Here is a 21,688-nt window from a genome sequence, read left to right as displayed (position 1 = left end):
CTTCTGTGTGTTACAGCATAAGTGACACACCAAGGGACCCATGGAGCCAGCAGGTGATGGACACGCCCTTTCTGCTGTCCCCATCTGCTGCCCCACTGTCCTTTGGAAAAAGGTCTCCTCCATGTTAGGCCTCATAGTGCCAAGAAGGCTGACCACACACACACACCCACACACACATACACACACACACACAGACACACACACACACACACACACACACACACACACACACACACACCCGCAACAGGTTAGCACATGGCAGGCTAGTCAGCCAGAGCACACAGTGGTTGGCTTCAGCCCGGGCAGAAGCCATCTGAGCCTTCTCTTTCCCATAGCTATTACTTTGGCTAGGTGAAAGCCTGGCGCCCCCAGTGGCCAACTTTATCATCACCTGAGAAGAAAATGGAAGAAGGAAAACCCGGCACACGAAACGCTTCATGGCGACAAACAGCCACAAGACCACTAGTGAAAGGCGGCCAGTTCCTCTGCTACTTCAGTAGCTGGACGTAGCTGTCCCTCAGCCTGGAGCTACCCTTGGACTTTTCCGTTGTGTTTCTGTCAGGGTTTGAGTGAAGGACCAATGGAGGCCTTGGTTTAGGCTGTCCGCCCTGCAGCAGCCCAGGAGGCCGCTAGTGTGCAGCACTTACGAGAAAGGACAGCACAGTGAGCATCACTGAGAGAGGGGGACTGTGCAGGACGGTAGCTCTTGTGTGCAGCGGAAGCTGGGTCCTGTGAACCCCGGCAGTGCTCCTCAGGGGTCTCCCTTCTGAGGCCGGAGAGGCTTGGGGAGCTGAGCCGCCTCCCTCCTATCACCCCAGGGCAACCATTCTGCCGCTTCTGGCTAAGAGGCCTCCTTCAGGCAGAGTCCCGCTGTTTCCTAAAGCAGCCTGTGGCAGGAAAAGGGGGATGGAGGGGACCTTGGGACCTGCAAGAGGAGGCTGCAGTGGCCTCTGGCCTTCCTGTCACCACAGTACAGGCCGCCAGCCGCGCACGTGTGAGGCGTGCAGCCCGTGTGACCTGTTTCACGTTCTCACAGCTCATCTCCCCACATGCGGTGACACAGTTTCCCCCACCCATCTGCTCCCAGGACCCACCTAGCATGGCCTGTCACACAGCAGGTGCTCCATTAAGAACCTCCTAGTACACTGGCTCCTGCACCCCCACCTGAGCATGTGCCCCAAGCTTGCTTCCCCCTGAACTCCACCATGGGGTTCCCTTGCAAAGAAGCCAAAAGGCGATTTACTAAGTAAAACACTAGTGATACTTCCTCATAAGGGAAATTGTCCTCAATGTCCCTGCCTCTTGGTTTCTTATCCCTTTTGGTTGCCTGTCCCTTCACTGCTCATATGTCACAGGCGTGTGGCTGTGGGGATGCTGTGTAAAGCAGCCTTTGCCATTAAGCCAGTGCTTGCTTCAGGGCAAGGCTCTCGGGACTGGGAACAGGATGGGTGTCCCTAGGCTGGAGTTCGGGCTCCCACTGGAGCCAAGTGGTTGTCAAACTGCGATACCCAGAGCAGGACCCTGAAGGGCCACCTGAGGGACGGACCTCGGCAGCCTAGAGAGCGTTTCCCTCCACAAGTGGCACCCTTCCCCCTCCTCATCCTGTGAGTGGACACAGGAAGGGAAGGTGTGGAGGCCATCTGGGTTCCCCTTCCAGCCTTCATCCCAGAGCCAACTGACCTCTGACGGGGCCTTGAAGGGCCGTGGAAGGAACTGGTGAAGGATAAAGATGCATTCTGGGCCTCCAGGGAGGGCAGAGGCTTGGAGAAGGGCCAGGTGAGGGGAAGGATGTCTCTGCCTGGTGAAGTTACACAAGCCACACTGACTGCTGGAAGCGAGGCCACCCCGTCACGGGTGACGCCTCCTATCCCTCCAAGGGGTCAGCTTCTCGGGTGCAAAGCAGCTTGCAGTCCTTAGTGTCTCTGAACCCCAGGAGGGTGGCTCTTTTGAGCACTGCCTTTTTTCTATGCTTGGGGCTTTGGTTCAGTCAGCCCACAGGGATGAGGGAGGGGAGGCCTGGAAGGGATTCCACGGTTTTGACTTCTCCGAGAGGAATCCAAACCACACTGGGGAAGCCAAACCAGGGACCATATTAAAGGGGAAGAGGAAAAGGAGAGGGAGGGAAATCCCCGTTGAGGAAGCCAAGATCACAGGGCATTACAGGCTGCTTGTAAATGTCCTGCAGCCCCTTTATGGCAGGCTCGGCTGCTGCCACTCTTAGAAGTTACAAGAAGCTGCCCCAGAAACAAAATAAGCATCCGCAGGGCCGATTACATTCCACCTGAAACAGAACCAACCCAGCAGGACTTAACTCACTCCTGGAAGCCAGGAAGAAAGCTGGGGACACTGAGCACCTAGCACTGAGCAGGGGTGGGGGTGGGGGTGTCTCTTCCTACCATTGGGGCTGCGCTGGGGAGTCCTGGGTCCCAGCTGTGCCTGGGTCACTGACAGATATATGTCCTTGCTGGCACCTCTGCATTCTCCATTGGAACCTACGCGCCACAAACTGTTGTGATGGGTCCTTAGTGGGGATGGGGATCCAAAAGGGACAAAGGGGGGACGATGAGCAGTCACAGTAGCTGCGGGGTTACTGGGGCTGCTTGATCAATCCTTTCGGCAACCTTCAAGCAAGTACTTATTTAAGATTTAAAACACCTTAAAACTATGTGTGATGTAGATGTTTCTGTGAGGGGTACATGCACGCATGCACACACACACACACACACACACATACACACACAGAGTCTGACACTGTACATGCATGCACGCAGAGGTCAGGAGAGGTCAAAGGTTAAGACTCAGAGGCAAGCACCTGTACCCGCTGAGCCTTCTTGTCTACCCTGCTCTCCTCCTGAGACACTACCCTTACACACAGCAAAGACCCTTTCCCAATGAGGGCTACGTCCACAGGTTCCAGGGCTGAGGACTTGAACCCATGTCTTTGGGGGCCACAGTGAACCCACTATGGGAAGTTGCAGGAGAGAAGCGCTGGGTTACTGGTTTGTGTCGCTACACCCAGTTCATGCATTTCTGAGGCTCAATGGGGGCTTTGTGCACGCTGGATGAGATTCTGTCCTACTCCCTGGCCCCTACACTCAGACAAACAGACTTGCAAAAGCCCACTGTTTCACCATGGACTGGAACCACAACCCTTAGTGGGGTGTGATGGTGCAGGCCTGTAGCCCCAGCGTTGGACCCCTGAGGCAGGCGGACTGCCATGAGTTCCAGGCCAACCTAGGTTACAGAGTGAAAGCCTGTTTCTAAACCAAAGTTTTAAAATAACTTTGCTGTTGCCACAGCTCATACAGCTAGAGGAAGGGCTGTGGCATCGTGGTGTGTGTGTGTGTGTGTGTGTGTGTGTGTGTGTACACGCGTGTGCATGTGAGAGGGAGATGATCTTAGCACTCAGAGCCCAGGCTTAGGGGGGGCAAAAAGTTTTAAAACTTGGGGTGGTGGTGGCACACGCCTTTAATCCTAGCACTTAGGGGCAGAGGCAGGCAGATCTCTGAGTTCAAGGCCAGCCTGGTCTACAGAGCAAGCTCCAGAACAGCCAGGGTTACACAGAGAAACCCTGTATTGAAACACCTACACAAAAATAAAACCCCAAAACATAGAACCACCAAGCTGGAGGTCAGCTGTGACACCACAAGTCACTTGTGACACTCCTGGGCACAGTAGGCTTTCTGTATGCAAGCCTTCTCATCCACCCAGTGGGACCGCCGTCTGGAAAAAGGATTAGGAGCAGCATATGGATACAGGGCTGCCTGTCACACTAGGTGAGGCTAAATCACTTTCCGGCGGCCTATATGAGTCCTGCAGAGCCAACCTTTGAGTCTGCCTTCCTTCCTTCCTTTTAGCCCTCGCTCCCTCTTCTTCATTTTTTTGAGCCAGTCTGTCCTCAAACCTCTGGGCTCAAATGATTGTCCCATCCCAGTCTCCCTGTAGCTGGTGTGCACCACCGTATAACACACACATCTGTTCCCACTTTCTAGCAGCCAGAATCTTCTGTTGTGGTGGTTCTGCTGCTGAGACAGGGTCTCACTCTGTAGCTCAGGCTAGAACTGATGACATAACCTAGGCTAGCTTGAACTTGGTGGTAATCCTCCTGCCTTAGCCTCACAGGTGCTGGATTACAAGTTTGTGCCGCCATGCCTGGCTATTTTATTTTAAAGTTTCTATATTTATTCACTGTACATGCATGCGCGCATGCATGCGTGTGTATGCATGCATGTATGTGTGCGCATAGGCCAGAGGACAATTTGCAGGAGTCCGTTCACTCCCAGAATGCACCACTTCTCAGATTGGCCTCTCTCCATTGGATTCCTACAGAACAGGGTACAAGAACAATGCTAGCACATGTGTGCGCAGCAGGCAACTGGCTTGCACTAAATGCTGCAGTCAATGTACCAGTGGGTGTGTGTCCACACAGTCTTGCTCTGGGCATCTCTCATTTACACATATGTGTGTATTTACACACACACACACACACACACACACACACACACACACTCTGCTCCTATTCTGGGGCTGCCACCTCGGAGACAAAGGCTGGACTCATCCTCCGGGACCCAGACATAGTGGGGCCAGAGAGCCTGGTTAATAGACAGGCTGGTACTGAGGCCAAGCGTCCCCACTCAACTCCTCCTGGGCTTGGGTGTGGTGGGTGTGGTGGGCAGTGGCTCTGCCTCCCAGTGGGAGCTGGGCATAAAGGGCCCCATTCAGCTTGGTTGCCTCAACTCTGCCCTTGAGGGGAGCTGTCCTCGGGAAGGGGGTGGAGGGATACCGGCCAAGGCTTCCTGGCTGCCTCTCTCTGAGGGATGGCCCACAGTGTGTGGGGTTGCTGGGCCGCTTTGAGGGCCACAATAGAGAGGCCCAGCCTTGTGGGGTTGGGGATGGCAGTCCTTGCTTGGCAGTGACCTGAAAGGCCTTTGTTCACTACTGAACCTTGGGAGGTTCTGTCTGAGTTCCCGTATGCAAGGAAACCTCAGGACCACAGCGAGGCCCGGCCAGTCAGGGGGGTGGCTCTTCTGAGATGGGCATCATCCCAAAAGCCTGCTTCTCTGAGGTCTGGCTCAGCTGGCAGATCTGAGCCCAGACAGTCAACCGTTCACAACCCTCCAATCCATGGAATTCCACCCCCAATCTGCAAGGATGGGAAGGCGCAGGGAAGACAGGCCAGGGACATGGTCTGGGCTGAGTATAATGCACCAGGGTTTCCACTGACTGCTATTTGAGCTTTATAGTAAACTATAATTTAGGCAGGGGGACTGTAGTTACTTCCATTTTACAGGTGGGTAAATTGAGGTTCACAAAAGCTGAGTGGCCTGCCACAGGTCACACCTTAGTAACGGTGGATGGAGCTGAGATGCTCAGTCTACCTGCTCACCTCCGGACTGAGGGTGCCTGTGCCGTTAGTTCCGTTACCATATCTCCTCCTGAACCCAGGGCTGTGCATCTGCTCAGATGGCCACCGTCCTGGAAGCTGGGATGTGACAGTGTCCAACATGGTCCCTGCCTTCACAGAAGACAGTGCGTGTGCCTATCATTGCTGCAGTAGATTAGCTTCGGTGGGATCAGGTGGGAGCAGAAGGGGGAATAACGGCCCAGGCAGAGGGAGTAACCCCATCAACAGTCCAGTGAAGAGAGTGAGTGGCCAGGCCCATCTGAGGAGCTGAAGGAAGTTCAAGGTGGCTGCAGAGTGGGGTACACTATGTTGAAGAAGGAGGCACTAGGGGAACACCCCAGGGTGTGGATCCTGAAGGGTGTAGGAAGCTGAACGGGTAACAGCTTGATAACACAGAGCAAAGTGAAGCCACTGAGGTACATTTCAGAAACAGACACCTGGGCTTCAAGACCAAGGACCCCTATTTATTTTCTACACTGCAGACTGAACTTAGGACCTCACACACATGCTAAAACGTCAGGTGCTACTGAGATACCGTCTCAACACACTAAAAACATTTTTTGAGACAGGGTCTTGCTCCAAGTTGGCCTCAAACTCTCTATCATCCTGCTGCAGTCTCCTGACTTCTTGGATTACAATCACAGAACACCATGCCTGCAGAACACAATTTTTATGTAAGAGAGCAAAAATATGTTCCGAGTTCTTTCATCTGAAGTCTGAGATCAGGGCTGAGGGAATAGGACCAGCCCTGTCATTGGCTGGCTGACACTACATGACCTCAATCTGTGGTCCCGCCATGTTTTTATCCCCATGGACCATGAGACCAAACTGGGTGGTGGTGGTACCCAGCACTCCAGAGGCAGAGGCAGGGGGATCTCTATGAGTTCAAGGGCAGCCTGGTCTACAGAGTGAATTTCAGGACAGCCAGAGCCACACAGAGAAACTGTCTTGAAAAACCAACCAACCAACCAAACAAACAAACAAAAACAAAAACCCTCGACCCCAGAAGCCATCCTATGTAATCCCTCACTTTCTTAGGTCAAAGCTGAGTTCAGACAAGTTCATGACTTGTCCAACTTCACAAAGTCAGTGAGAGCATAACAGTTACCGGTTACACTGCCCAGGTTCTCCAACCTAGCCATCTTTCCTACATCAAAATCCTATCCCAACCCTTGCCCAGAAACCCAATGACCCAGAGAACCCAGGGACCCATCCGACCCACGCAATTAGCCATAGGTTCCCACCCACTTCCCGAAATGAAATAAGGCATGGCTCCTGCTCTCTGCAAACCCGAGCTTCTGAAATTCTCATGACCAGAGTTGAAGAGACTAAAGCTCAGAGATAGCTTCTGGGTATCCCTAAGGCACACAGCTAGCTGATCGGATGACTGCCAAATCTGGGTCCAGGCAGTGGGACTTTGCTGCAAGTGCCTGGTCGCATGGTTGGTCGGTGCCAGGGCAGCAGACCAGGAGGGTGTCCTAGAACATCGAAAGAGAGGGTTTCACCAGAGCCCACTTGTACGCTGTAAGCACCCAGCAGACACTGAAGTGACCGGATAACCCACACTCGCCACCACGCCTGCGTGCTTTGTGGCTGCCTGCTGCTTGGCCGGCATTCATGCCTCCAGATATTTGGGGGGCACCATTACTTATACACTACATTTCTATTTATATTTTCATTCAATTCTTGCTAGCCTTGGCTGCTGTATCCCAGAAGACACAGAGGAATGGAAGAGAAGAGCTCTTTGTCAGAAGTAAGTTAGGGGCAAAGGTGAGGGTCAGCGCCTTGGCTGTGTGTGCTGTCTTTCAGTAGGAGCCCTTTGCAGGAAGGCACTCGAGACAAGGGGGCTTTCTGCACCTTTCAAAGGAAACGGCAGCAACTGGGGACGGGGATGAGAAGGCACAAAGCTGGCCTTATGCAGAGGCAGCCACGCTCTGCCAGTGTGGCCAGAAGACCCCTATTTCCATGAATGTTTTCCTTTTGCATAATATTCCATCACTGGGCACTTATTCCTTTGGTCTTAATGGCTTTTAGAGAAAAGTCATATACTATCAAGTTCAACCCTTGCATTTCAGAGAGAAGGGACCCCAGGCTGGGACTCCCCTTGTGTGAAGTCTAAATGAGTGGGGGACCATGTTTGTGTCACACAGAAAGCCAGGCCCACAGCCTTTCTCAAGGTCTAGGAATGAACAAGGAAAACCAAGAATCGAACATTTCCCAAGATTCTATTTCATGCCCCAAATGGAAATTTGGAGGATTTGTCATCAGCTAGAAAAACAAAGGTAAAGAAGGTTCCCTTTACCCTCATTTTTATCCCATGCTAAATCATGGTTTAGGAGCAGTATGTGTGGCATTGTTACATAGTTTCTTTACAGGCACAGGTTTCCAAAATCAACGTACAGAAAGTTAAGTATTTCCTATGGGGCACTATACCTGCAATTTGAGGATCTGCCACTAGGTGGCAAATAAAAGTAGGCTAGGTTGAGTGACCCTCAATAAAAATGCAACCTGACAAAACTTTTACTCTGGGCATGTGACTATTGAAAAGAAAGCACCAATCAGCCTCTAATTGCTATATTTGAACAAAAAAACATGATATAAAACTTGACACGGGTTTACAGAAATAAAAAAGCCCCAGTGTAAGCAATATGCCATCATTTTATACCAAATCGCAACTGATAATTTCACTAGTCACTCTGTAGTGAGCACATAATAGGACACACGCAGCCAGGACCCTGGTCTTCACCTTTGAACCTGGGGATAATGGGTTATATCCTTCCTTCTCTTTTTTTTTAAGGGGAGGGGAGCAGCTAAAGCTAACGGGACACAGAAGGGGAGGGGTCTAAGCTTGAAGCCAGCTCTGCCTCTCACTAGGGAGTGGTCATGGGAAGTCACATGCCCTTCCCAGCCTGAGTCTTTCCTTGCAGATTTATTGTCATCAAGCTGGATGATATGATTGCCTGAACCCCTTTGTATATCCTCTGGGAAAATATACACTTACTGAATGGTAACTATACTCCTTTGGCATTAAATTTCTCTTATCTACAATTGTTTGATTTCTTTTGTTTAATCTACAGGCCCTATCCATAGCTTCTCAGAAGGTTCTACACCTTTTTCCATTTAGCCAATTCAATACAAACTAAAACAAAACAAAAACCCTCACCTCTGGGCCACCAATCATGTTTTGAAGAGCAGCCGCCCTCTGTCTTGCAGAAATGTGCCTGTCCGGTAAGCAAGAACGCCCCGTCACTCAGTAGGTCCACTGAAGCTGTTCTCACCCAACTATTAACCCTGCAAATTCAACTTTCAGACTAAAAGTGCAAGACCAGGAAAGTGGCCAGGCCGCCACACTGCCAGCTACGCCCTTGTCCCAAATATCTTCCAGGGCTTCTTTATTTTGCAATTATCATTATTACTTATTTGTTTGTTTGTTGGAGACAGAGTCTTGCGGTTACAAGTATGCACTACCATGTCCATATTAGAGCGAAAGAGATTCCTTAAAAATCTCAGCTTATTTTTCTGTCTTAATGTTTCCGCCCAAGACCCCCACAACAGCCTGCTTTCCCTTTTGCAGCACATAAGCGAGTGCTTAGGTATGAGTCACTCTCATGCTGTGCCGAGGATGGCACTTGTCTCTGGGCCAGATAATCCAAGTTCTATCCTTGGGATCCACATGGCGGGAAGTGTTCTCTGACTTCCTCGTGTCCTCTACAGAGGGCCTGGGGACTCGGGGGACTGGTCTCTCCCCTCTCCAGAGACAGAAAGCCATCAGTGAGGCACAGTGACTACCCACAATGCCCTGGTGAGTGTGGATCTCACAGTGCGGTGAGCCTGCTCTCCGGCTGGGTGGATGCAGCCTTCTGGCATCTTCTCCAGGAGTGAGGGTTCTTGGGCATCTGATAATTTGCTGCTCAGAATGTGGTCAGCAACTTGAGCATCATCTGGGAGTTGGTTAGAGCCGCAGTCTCCCCCGGGCCAGGGTGCCAATGTCAAGCCACGCTGAAGACGCATGGCTGCTGAGGGGACCTGGCTCAGGGTCACAAAGCTGGAAAGAGGCTGAGCTAAGATTTGAACCATGTGTTGACTCTAAGGCCTCCCATGCTGAAAGACCATACAGTGCTTGCTTATTTCTGCTCATCCTCCCCAACGAAGTGGTTTTTTCCAGTCAGACCAGTAGCATTGAGTAGGAGCCCAGGCATAAGAGCAGCTCTGAGCCCAAAGCCTGCTGGTTTCTCTGAGGCCCTTCCAAGGTCTTTCCCACTAGGGTGAAACCTGGTTCCTTATGCTTTGGCCCAATGGGAAACAGCTATGATATTTTTTTTCTCTTATGGGCTATCCGGCCTCTGATGGTAGAGACAAGCCAGGCATAAGAGCCTGGCCCAGCCCTCTCCCAGGCTCCTCCCCTGTCTTCCAGAGGCACACTCAGAAGAGCAGACCCGCCATGCAGTCCGACTGCCTAAGGCTTTTCAGTGGACATAGGTGCTGAGGTCTATGAGTTGGAGGGCTATGAACTCCCTGGGGAGGGTTTCTGGGTCTGCCGACTCTACTGTTCCATGCCAGGCAGCACGGGCTGAAGGATGTATCACTTTATAAGGTAGGATGGGGCTCCAAGAGCCAGCTCAGACCCAGTCAGAGGAGAGTAAAGGCTGGGCTTTGCCTTTGGGACTGGGTCCAGTCAAGGTGACCCAGGCTGGCTTCAAACTTGCTATGTGGCTGAGGATGAGAGTAAACTTCAGTCTTCTTGCTTCTATCTCTTGACTGCTGGGACCACAGGCATGTGCCGCCAGGCCCAGTGTCTGCAGTTCAGGGACCATAAACGTGTACTGCCACGCTTGGTGTATGCTGTGCTGGAGCTCAAACCCAGGGCTCTGGGCACGCTAGGAAAGCGCTCTACCACCTGAGGAGAGGGCGGGGAGCCATCTTCTCTCCCTTTTATAGTGACACAGGGCAGGTCAGAGAATGGGGCCGCTGTAAGATGCTGGTCAAGGGTGACCCAGACAGGTCCATCCACGGCATCATCGTTCTTGGCCCTGCCCTGACCCCCATTTGCAGTCCACAGCCCCTTGACTGATCCGCCCCCTGATGCCCACCTGGGAACTCTCCTCTTCCCTCACTCTGACGGAGCCTTCACTCTGCCTGCCTTGGTCATCCCCAGTCTTCCCGCCTATTGTGTGGCACGCGGTCCTTTCCAGACAGACGTCTGCTCTCTCAGTTTACCTGGTGAAACCCTCCGCCCTTGGTGCGGCCTCTGCCGACTTGCTCCGCCCAATCCTCTGGAGGTCACCAGCCCTCTCCCCACCTTGCACTCCCTGAGACCCAAGATTGCAGGCTCAGATTAGCCCCAAGAAGCCCATCCTCTTCCTTCTCCTGCCTCAGTTTTCCCCCCCCTTGTCTTTTCGCCACTACCAAGCCTGGGCTGAGTGACTGCCCCATCTGCCCCTTGAATGTGAGTTTGCTGACGCCACCACTGCCAGGGACAGCAGAGTGTGACTGTTATCTCGGGGCACAGAGTGAAAAGGTTTGACCTTGTAAAAGGCCACTGGGCTTCGGGAAGGAAAGTATTATTTCCAAGGTGAAGGGCACAGGGTGGGGAAGGTCGTGAGTGTCCCAGAGGCCTAAAGTCACAGCCATCACTTGTGTTGATGGCGCCAGGACCGATGACAGCTCCGGTTGACCTCACTGTTGTGCTACAGACAGTAGGGACTGGACTGGAACCCAGCACTGCTTCCAGGCCAGAGCGCATTTCCTGAATGTCAAATGACCCAGGCTGCCCAACATTGCCGGGGAAGGTTCAGAGACACCCCAGGACTGCAGACCAGCAGCGGGTGCTCAGGAGGCTGACTCCTTTCTGAAGGGATCTCCAGGGAACAAGAGCAACAGAAAATTCTGCGTTCGTATGTTTGCCACCACCCCCTCCACCCACCCCCGCTGAAAGATTACCTTCCTGCCTACAGTGACCTGGCCTCTAGTTTTCAGCTATATCATCGGTGCCTACGGCTGTCCCGGCACACAATAGGTGCTTGATAAATACCTGTGGCCGGAGAGGAAGGAACACAGCTCTTCCATGCAGAGTTCAGAGCAGTGCGCTCACAGACAGCAGGCCTTGGAAGCCGCTGGTCCCAGATTATAGAGCGGGAGCTATGATTACAAGGAGAGACCCTGCATTTCCCCAAAGGTTGGAGGTGAGCGGTTCAGGCCTGTAATTTTGTTGATTTTCTTTATGCCCCAGAATTCCCAGAAGACACTGTCTGTCCTAGACTCATCACAGAAGTTTGGCTTTTTGCCATTTCAGGTTAGCAGTGGGGTCCAGAAACTTCCCAGGCCCTCGCCCTGAGAGGCTGTGGTCCCTGCCAGAGCTCAGGCATCACTTGTCCCAGTTCCCAGACCCTTTGGGGAAGGCTTCTTAACCTGATGCCTGGTGGAGATGGAGAGAAACACATACAGCTGAGCAAGAGGGCCAGCTCTCCCCAGACGAGCTAAAGAGCTTCCCTTCCCCCTGCTTCCTCTGGGGCCGAACAAACACCGGATCTGCTGCACAGGGCTCCACGGTCAGGGAGAGGAAGGCCTCCTGTCTCTGGTCCGCCGAGCACCCTCCGGCGCTGGGGCTCTGCACTGCCTCTTCATTAAGGAACTGGTACATCCAGTCAGTACTAAAGAAGCAAGCAGCCTGCTGTCTAAAAATAGTCCTGTGAGATGAGAGGTCAGCAGGCCATCTTCAGGCTGGCAGACCCTGCCTTGATTATGGTCATGGGGTCCCTCTGTGGTCCGGGTCATAGCTCCGTCCCTCATCCACCTGGAGGGACAAAGGGCTGTGGGTGGGGCCGACTCAGTTATTAGGCCCCCGGGGTTTGTGGAAGCTCAGGGGTACAGGGAGGCCAGCACAGGGGCTCAGAGAGCTCCTAAGTGGAAGATGACCTAGCATAGCCTTGCAGGCTAAGTTCGGCTCTTTCTGCCCCACAGCCTGGCTTCTGAGGTCCCCGGGCCCCTCGTCACCACTTTTTACATCAGCAGCTATACACACTCTGCTCCGTTCTGTGATGGCCATTTCCTCCCAAGGAGGCTCCTTGGGCCAGCAAACTCAGGATATACAGGAAATGGAGTCCAATCCCAGGATGGGCAACAGGAGATGGATTTTCCACAATAGTCTTTTAACAACAAGGCAGAGGGTTCCACATAAACAGAAGGTTGCACCGAGAGGCTGTGCTCAGTCATGATTGGTTGAGTACCCAAAGTACTCGGCTTCTGCCCCGCCCCTCCAAGCAGGCCCAGAAACACTAGGGAGACTACCGTCCCTGGCTCGCTGATACCGCCACAGGTGGAAGCCTCAGAAACAGGCAGCGGGCTGATTGGTTTTGGGTTATCTTTCCAAAGGTAACAGCCCGGGGGCATCTCTCTGGTGAAGCAGGTTTGCTTCCTACCGTAATAAAAGATGTGGACGCTATAACGTCTAGACTCTCTTCCTGTACTGCGCCCTCTGCGTTTGCAGGTGACGGTCCCTGCCTATCATGTCACCCCAAGGGGATTCGGGGGAACGAGAATAGGTGTAAATGTGCCACTGCTCATGCCGGGTACTGGGCTGTAATGAGGTCTAATATCTCTGATTCAAGAGTGTTCTATTTTGTATGGTTAGCCATGAAATCATTAAGCTAACTTAACTGGCTCACAAATAGGGTGGAGTCAGATACCATGCACGTGGTTTTCGCTTGTATATTTGCTTTGTTTTTTGAGACTATGTCACATGTTGCCCAGGCTGGTCTTGATCTCACTTCACAGCCCAGACTGGCCTTGAACTCTTGATCCTCTTGCCTTCGCCTTGCAAGTGCTGGGTCGGGCTTGTGACACCACACCTTGATCCAGTCATGGTTCTGGACAATGCTAACCCTAACCCTGGAACTGTCCTGGAACTCAGTATGTAGACCAAGCTGGCTCCGAACTCAGAGAGAGCCTCCTGCTTCTAGCTTTTCGGTGATGGGATTAAAGTCACACACCATGTATTTTACTAAAAAGAAGCACGTGATAAATTCTGTTACAAAGTGAAGTATCACTAAAGGAAGTTTCTTTGGGAGCTTGTCTGTTACCCCAGAACTGAGGAGGCTGAGGCAGGAGGATAGTTCAAGGTTAGCATGAGCTACATAGTGAGTTATTTGAGCACAGGAAACCACAGTTGTGAAAATGACTCCATAAAACTGGCCTTGCTGGTTGTGGCTGTACTCACCGGGAGGACTTGCTGAAGGAGGCAGAGACAGGAGGATCACAGTTCAAGGCAAGGCCAGTCTGGGCTACACATCTTCGAAGGTCGGTGGTGGCACACCTTTAATCCCAGCACTCAGGAGGCAGGGGGAGGCCTTTTCTACACAGGTGAGTTCTAGAGCAGCCAGGGCTGCACAGAGAAACCCTGTCTTGAAACAAAACGAAAGACTAGGACAAAACAGAAGACTGGCCTTTAGGCAAGTCTGTGGGACATCCTTAATCAGTTACTAACGAGGTAGGGCACGGCTGTTGTAGGTGGTGTCATGCCCGGGCAGGTGGCTCTGGGTGCAGGCTGAGCATTCCTCCATGCCTGTTTCTGTCCCTGTTTCCAGGTTCCTGTCCTGCTTGAGTTCCTGTCCTGACTTCCTCAGTGACAGAGTGTGAACTGTAAGCTGAAGCCAATCTTTCTCCCCTAGTTGCTGTTGGTCATGGTGTTTTTCAAGCTATAGAAACTCTAAGACAAGACCCTATTTCAAGAAGAAGGCTGGGCCAGGAGGTGTTTTTTAAAAGAAAGTTGGTAATTAATGAATATGGTGCTCTTAAAGTCTTGGAGCTGCTGGATGTGTGTAACTGTGTAAAATGAAAATACATGAAATAGCTTAATCACACACAAAATAATAACTCGGTGCCAATGACCTCAGTCACGTAATGCAATCAAGAGTCTTCCAGGCCACCTGATTCCCTAGAGGTTCCGACTACCTGCCTCCAAATAGGATCCTCCCCATGCCTGAGACAACTGTGACAGCTGAGGGAGGAGCCAAGGGCACTCGGTCCTGACGTGGTGGGTAAGAGGCAGGAGAGGAAGGAAAAGCAGAGCCTAGCTGAGGCTGGCGGTGCCAGTCCCTCCTTAGCCAGGGAAAGGCTGTGCATCATATCAGAAGAATGGAAGCTCTGCTGTGTGTGTGCGTGCGTGTGAGTGTGTGTGTGCATGTGTGTGCGTGTGTGAGCCAGGGAAAGGCTGTACATCATATCAGAAGAATGGAAGCTCTGCCAAGTGTGTGTGTGTGTGTGTGTGTGTGTGTGTGTGTGTGTGCATGTGTGTGTGTGTGAGAGAGAGAGAGACAGAGAGAGAGAAAGAGAGAGAGAGAGAGTTCTTTCCTTCCACCAGGTGAGTTCCAGGGATTAAATTCATTTTGGTGGCAAGTATCACTGCTTTCTGCTAGCCTCTGAGTTTACTTTTCTCCAAACTGGAGATTAACGGCCGAGGTGCACCTGGAGGGAAGGAATGAGGAGTGGCAGGTACTAGTCCAGACATATACTAGTAGCTGGCTAAAACGTGTGTCAATAAGGAAACTGATCAACAAGTCTTAACGTAACACACGCCACGTGTCCAGCCCTACAGCAGGCACATGAGTGAAGATCAGGCAGGACAAGGGCCTTGTCTCAAAGAGAAGGGCATGTCTTCCTCACTAGGGTACAGTCTGGGGGAGTCTGTCTTCACCCCCCCTTCCCCAGGATGCCCAAAGGTCTTGAATAACACTATCCGTCCTTGGCCTGAGTCATGCGTGTTTGCTTCCCTGGAACATCTATTGGAGAAGCCACACCTTCTAGCTCCTTCCATGGGCTTCTCAGACCTTGTGGAAGCTGGTCGTTCTGAACAGTGGCTCTTCATTCCCAGAATCCAGAAAACAGATTTTAGCCCATGTGAGAACAACATGGGGGGCCTACTTAGGGGCATCCCACCTACACCTTTATACAGGATTTAGTTGGTATTCAAATATTGGTAATTGGCTGAACCCTGTCTCTAGGACCTCATTGGCCCTGCTTTCAGACCTCCCCTAAACCCTATTCCTGGCTTTGCTGACACAATACAATGCCTGTCCCGTAAGATGCACTGGGTACCATCAGGAGGCCAGCGACTCTGGGATGAAGATTCTATTTTTGGCCACAGGAACACTGGGTGCTTAGCACCTTTCAAACCCACAGGCTGGTCTGAACTCCAGGTGGGCCAGACCTGCCTGCCTGGACATATGCCTAGCCTCCGTTCAAGATCCCAAGATGCATTGCTCCTGCACAGGACTTGCCTGGCAGATGAGTGAGCATGTAACCAAGTCTCAGGTCGGGTTCCCTCAGTCCTCTGAGTTCTTCTGCTTTCTCTATCACTGGTGCCAGACAGACACTTCAAGTCCCTGGCCCCGAGCCTGTGGCCAGGTGGGCCAGAAGAAAGCAGCTGGGCTGATACCTGGAACACACCCTAAACCACCTGCAGGCAACAGAAATGTTCTCGGTGCCCCAGCACCCCTGGAGCTAAAACTGAGCCCCTCAGGAGGTAAAGCATGCCCTCTTCCTCCTCTCTGGAGATTTCCTTCCTGTGGAATTGCAGGAGAGACAAAATTCTGCTTGAGCTGTCCCTGGAGCAGCTGGCTGAGGTATTTGGAGTGTGTACGCTCCTGGGGTTTTGTTAAGTCTCTGATGTTGCCGGGTGTTGGTGGCGTACGCCTTTAATCCCAGCACTTGGGAGGCAGAAGCAGGAAGATCTCTGTGAGTTCAAGGCCTGCCTGGTCTACACCTCGAGTTCCAGTACAGCCTCCAAAACAATACAGAGAAGCCCTGTCTCTAAAAACAAACATCAACAACAAAAGTCTCTGATGTTAGGGTGACCCTGAGGATCAGCAGGTGTTCTCAGAGTCCGTCTCCAAAGGTAAGGAGGAAACAAAGCGGTATCTAGTGACGTAAGATCCACAAGATGACTCCTTGCAGTGGGAAATTCACAAAAGGCGTGGCCCGCCCAAGTCATTTGAAGCTGAATCAAGCTAACCCGGGGATTTGGCTACTAAAACAATGTCCTCTCCAATGTCCTCTGCCCTGAGGGGCCCTGGGACCCAAGGGTATGCTGACCGGTGCAAGAAACCGTAGGCATTCCCATTCCGAGGAGGAAGAGGATGAAGGGTCCACAATGGCTTCCAGCGAGCTGCAGGAAGACAGAGATGGGCTGGGAGCCCTGGCGCATGCGCCAAAGGCTAGCCCAGCCGATAGCCCAGAAGTAAGCAAAGGCGAGGCGCCCAGTGTGGGAAACCACTGAGGGGGGTGTATGTGTGGCTTAGAGGGAGTGTGACTAGGAAAGGGAGTTTCCTTTTGGGGGATTAGTCAACCCCCAATTCCCTCAATGACATTCCCTAGGGTTACATTTATACAGAGGTGGGAAGGTGTCCTGTGTCTCTCTTTTCCCGGCAGACAGGGTCAGCTAACTCATTCCGCCTTCAGAGGCTGGTGAGGTCGTTCAGTGGGACAGAGGCACCTGTTACCCAGACTGAACTCACTGCCTGGGACCCACGCCCTGGAAGCAGACAACCAATTCGTGTTTTCCTCAACTCCACATACACAGCCACCCCCTCACAGAAATCAATACATTTCCTTCAAGATTTATTTTATTTTTAATTATGTGCATAATTATTTAATTATGGGGTACCTGTGTGCACGTGACCGCAGAGGCTGGAGGTTTCGGGCGACCCTGGAACTGGAGTTACTGTTCTACCTGCCCTATGTAGGTTCTGGGAACTGAATTTGGGTTCCCTGAAAGACTATCTCTCCAATGCCCAACCTCCTTCTACAAGTTGTTTTTATTATACATTTATCTTGGAGAACAAATCTGTAAGCATCCCTTAACCTCAATTTCCCAGTCAGTAAAATGGGACAATAACTTCAGGTCATAGCAAACTATTCATGTGACTGTCATGTGAAAAAGCCTAGGCATATGTGGAGGCATGGCGATGATAATAAACATTTGGTTGACCCCGGGTAGGGGTCAGCACGGTTCTAAGCAGCTGGGCTGCGTCGATTCATTTTCCCCTTTATCACAGCCTATGGGGTAGATGCCATTATCACCCCATTTTCCAGATGAGGGAACTGAGGCATAAAAAGTTACTATAGCTGGTAACCAACAGAGCTAAAGTTTCCAAGGGTGAATGGAGACAGTCGGACTGTGAGATGCGGGACCCAGGAGGCACTGGTACCCAAGCCATGCCCTCGGTGCTGCCTCCAATCCTGTTCCTCAAGGCATCAGGTCTAAGACCACTTCCTTAAGGGGCCTCTGCTGACTTCCTCAGCTCACGGGTTCTCTCTTCTCGGAGCTTTTTGTGGAGTCACACTTGGGTATCATTCAGTGACATAGAGAGGGTCACGTCCTGCTTCAAGTCACTCTTGTTTGAGACAAGGTCTCTTTGTGTAGCCCTGGCTGTCCTGGAACTCACTCTGTAGTCCAGGCTGGTGTTTAACTCAGAGATCAGCCTGCCTCTGCCTCCCAAGTGCGCCACCACGCCCAGCTTTAAGTCACTCTAATGGTAGAAATGGTCTTGTCTCTCACTAGTCCAAGGATTCCTTAGGTGAAAAATATTTCATGTGGCTGGAACACCTTCATTTTATCCCCTCGGCCTAGTACAGACAGCCCCCTCCTAAGCATGGGATGACAAACTCTAACACTGGCCAGGGACAGAGTGGAAGAAGCAGCCCCCATTCTTCCTGAGTAAACAGGCTGCTTCAGTCCCAGATCCAGTATCCACATGACACCGATGACCTCATGTTCCTCTGGGACACTTTTACCCATAGCATCCCAGCTAGACAGCCATGCCCTAGTTGGGTGCAGCACCCAGACTGTTGGAAGAATCTAGGGTTATTGCAGACTCAGACGCTGAGCCCCCAAATGCCCCAGACTCAGAGGCCAACAGTGGAGACACTATGCTCTGCCCCCACTGAAGGAAGCAGGGGTGGCACACCTACTCTCCGTGGCTAGTTCTTGTCTTGCCCAGGCTATTCCTGGGGGCTGGTTACTTCCCTCCAAGTCTAGCAAAGATGCTGCTTTGAGGGTCTGGTTAGGAACGCCCTTCAGAGGGCAAGTCACTCTCCATGTGAGGTGATCCCCTGTTTTCAGTCACAGCAGGTACGGACCACAGGCTGCTAGTGTCTAACTGGCAACTCTAATCCTGGAGGCTGGCCTGTGAGGGTCCAGGGCCAGCATTATCCTAGTGGGAAGATGGCTGTGAAGCAACTGTCCTGAGAACCAGGTGGACCTTCTGGCTTGAGGACCCAGAAAGCCAGGGGGGCCGTGTGCCCCTCATGGTTCAGGGCGGAGCCCTGGGTTCACGCCTTAGTCCTGCCACTTTCGTGGGCAGCGTATTGACCTCTCTGAGTCCCCCATGAGAAGTGGTAACACAGTTCTCAGCAGGGCGGGCTGCACGCAGCCTCGACTCAGACTTTAGACACCCTGTAATAGCAGGTCATGGCTTACCTGAGACATTTTTCTCTATATTACACATGACTGACTGCATCAAACAGGTTCCAAGTGGTGCTGCAGCGACCGGCTGGTCTGAGCTGGACTTAGATCCGCAAGCCCACAGGGTGCGAAGGAGCACACCATAGCTATGGAGACCGAGACTCGGGGAGTCTGCTCAACATAAAGGAAGTCGGGGAAACAGCTGCGCTTGGATTAGCAATCCTTTCCCAGCAGAACCCAAGTCTCTCAGCGATTTGGGGTTGGTTTTTAGCTGATGATACTTTTTAACTTAAAAAGTTTATTTTACGACAATCGGTGGTGGCACACTTCTTTAATCCCAGCACTTGGGAGGCAGAGGCAGGCGGATCTCTGAGTGTTCAAGACCAGCCTGGTCTACAAGTGCTAGTTCCAGGACAGCCTCCAAAGCCACAGAGAAACCCTGTCCCTCTGGGAATCAAACTCTGGTTGTCAGCCTTGGTATCAGGGTCTTTATCAAAGTCACCTCTCTGGTCCAGATGACCTTGAACTACTAACCCTTTTGTCTTTCTGTCTAGCTTAGACTGGCCTCCAAGCGGTAACGAAGCCCAGTTTGGTCTCCAACTCTTGATGCCCCCCAGCCTCTGCCTGCCTTTGGAATCTTGGGATTACGTGGAAACACATCCTACCCTCTCATAGTCTTTTGTAAAGAAGACACCAAGTCAGAGAGCCTCAGAAACTCCCCAGGGGCTACAAACCAAGGGCTGGCAAGGTTAATACTGAAGCCAGAGGAAGACAGTGGCTTTCAAAAGCCAAGGCTTGCAAGTCCTTTGGGGGAGTGGTTAATGCACCCTCCCCCACCCCATCTCCCCACCCCCCCTCCAGGGGCCACTGGGGTTTACCTGGGAGGAAGGGGATGATCCTTTGCTTGGGATCCTTCTGGCCACCTTCAATGGGAAATTTATCCAGAAGCTGCATCTAGGGAGACAGACAGACAGACAGACAGGCTTGAGAATACTGAACAGCATCAGCATCCCACTGCTGCTCACATGGATGAGTGAAGCCTGAAATCCCTCATTTCACAGCCCATTAACAAACCACATGGGGCTTGAGAGGGAGAAGGCCAGAGCTCTCCAGGCATCAAAGGGAGTGTCTGACCCAGCTCAGGAAGGGGGAGGGGTCTAGAGACACTTGAGGGTGAGGCTGGGCCAGGGACCAAGCGGCCTGTAGGCCAGCCTGGGGTTCCCAGATGTTCCTTTGGGCCTAGTTCCTTCTTACTTCATCTGTTTGTTGAGTGAATCCTTCAGCCACCCGCATCCCAAACCTCCCTGAGCCAGGAATGGAGGAGGCCCACCTGATGCTTCAGGGGGACCACCCAACTTTCAGAAATGCGGCGGCAAAACCAGGCACAGATGTTATTTTAATCATAAAACCAATTCTATCACATTGTCCCCATGGCTGGGGGACCCTTCCTCTGCTTCTTTCTTCCCACCCTGAGCTCACTACTGCCTTTCCAGGGAGGAACCCTCAGGAGTCGTTTCCAGGATCCTGCAAGAACAGCTGTTTCTTCTTTTGCTATTCTGGGTCGAAATTCTGTGTGAACTGGAAAAACACACGGGAAGGAGGATGGACAAGGCCAGGGTCCCTGTGTGTGGTTCACGTTGAGTGGCTACAGCCAGGATGTCTGCTGGATGTCCCAGCTGTGACCCTGGGTAAGGCAAGGAGCTTTCCTCAGGCACCTCCTTGACAGGATGAGGGTCTGTCACCCGGTACCTAACATCCATTTATTCCTCCCAGGCTGCTGGTACTCACTGATCTTGGATTAAGGGCATTGGACACTAAGGAAACAAGTTCTAGGCCTCAGGGTGTTTATAGTCTGGTGAAAGAAGACAAACAATAAACAAATTGGTCATGTGTCAGGGAAGGCCCAGCATTGTGAAGAATGGAGTCAGCTGAGGTATCTAAGCAAGATGTGGGTCTTTTGTTTGGGATGCTGAGGAAGATGTCACCAATTCAGAGGCAAAGACCTTCAGAAGGTGAGGAAGCAGGGCACTATGGGTATGGCATGTTCCAGAAAGAGGAACTGGAAGTGTAAACCACTGAAGAAGGCAGCGTGGCTGGCGTGGCCGGCACGGCTGGCATGTGTGAGTCAGGGCAGAGGGACAGGCAATACGATGAGAGGCAGGATGGACCATGCCCCGGAGAGGGACGGTTGTGAAGACCTGGGTGCATCCTGAGGCACCGGGAGGGATATGACCCGATTGTGTTTTGAGAAGATGAGTGTAGAAAATGAGCCACAGGGTAGAGATGGCTGGGGCCAAGGTATCAGCACTGAAGGTGATGAGAAGAAGTCCTGCGCTAGACTGTGTGTGTGTGTGTGTGTGCGCTAGACTGTGTGTGTGTGCGCTAGACTGTATGTGTGTGTGTGCTAGACTGTGTGTGTGCTAGACTGTGTGTGTGCGCTAGACTGTGTGTGTGTGTGTGCTAGACTGTGTGTGTGTGTGCTAGACTGTGTGTGTGTGTGTGCTAGACTGTGTGTGTGTGTGCTAGACTGTGTGTGTGTGCTAGACTGTGTGTGTGTGCTAGACTGTATGTGTGTGTGCTAGACTGTGTGTGTGTGCACACTAGACTGTGTGTGTGTGCTAGACTGTGTGTGTGTGTGTGCACACTAGACTGTGTGTGTGTGTGTGTGCGCGCGCGCACAAACACACATGCGCTTGCTTCTGTACACGTGTGTGTCCATCCATTCATCTATCTAGCTCTAACACATGCTTTTAGGACTGTCTCTCACGCAATCATTACTCACTCTCCACATGGCATTTAGAGCCCACATAGGAAGGGTTAGGTGG

At 52.1% G+C, this 21,688-nt stretch overlaps 1 protein-coding gene across 4 annotated transcripts in view; it reads right to left on the bottom strand.

Moving 5' to 3' along the window:
- Sh3pxd2a (SH3 and PX domains 2A) overlaps positions 1-21,688 on the bottom strand; it is a 204,255-nt gene that overhangs the window by 112,526 nt on the left and 70,041 nt on the right. For all 4 annotated transcript variants that reach the window (XM_005063487.4, XM_005063488.4, XM_013113282.3 and 1 more), the window contains exon 3: positions 19,742-19,817. In XM_005063487.4, coding sequence (XP_005063544.1) covers positions 19,742-19,817 — 76 coding nt within the window. The remainder of the gene's footprint in view (positions 1-19,741; positions 19,818-21,688) is intronic.

Source organism: Mesocricetus auratus, unplaced genomic scaffold, assembly GCF_017639785.1.
Source record: "Mesocricetus auratus isolate SY011 unplaced genomic scaffold, BCM_Maur_2.0 Super-Scaffold_4256, whole genome shotgun sequence".
NCBI lineage: Eukaryota > Metazoa > Chordata > Mammalia > Rodentia > Cricetidae > Mesocricetus > Mesocricetus auratus.
The sequence above is the reverse complement of the archived record's forward strand: the minus strand, read 5'-3'. Positions and strand labels throughout refer to the sequence as shown.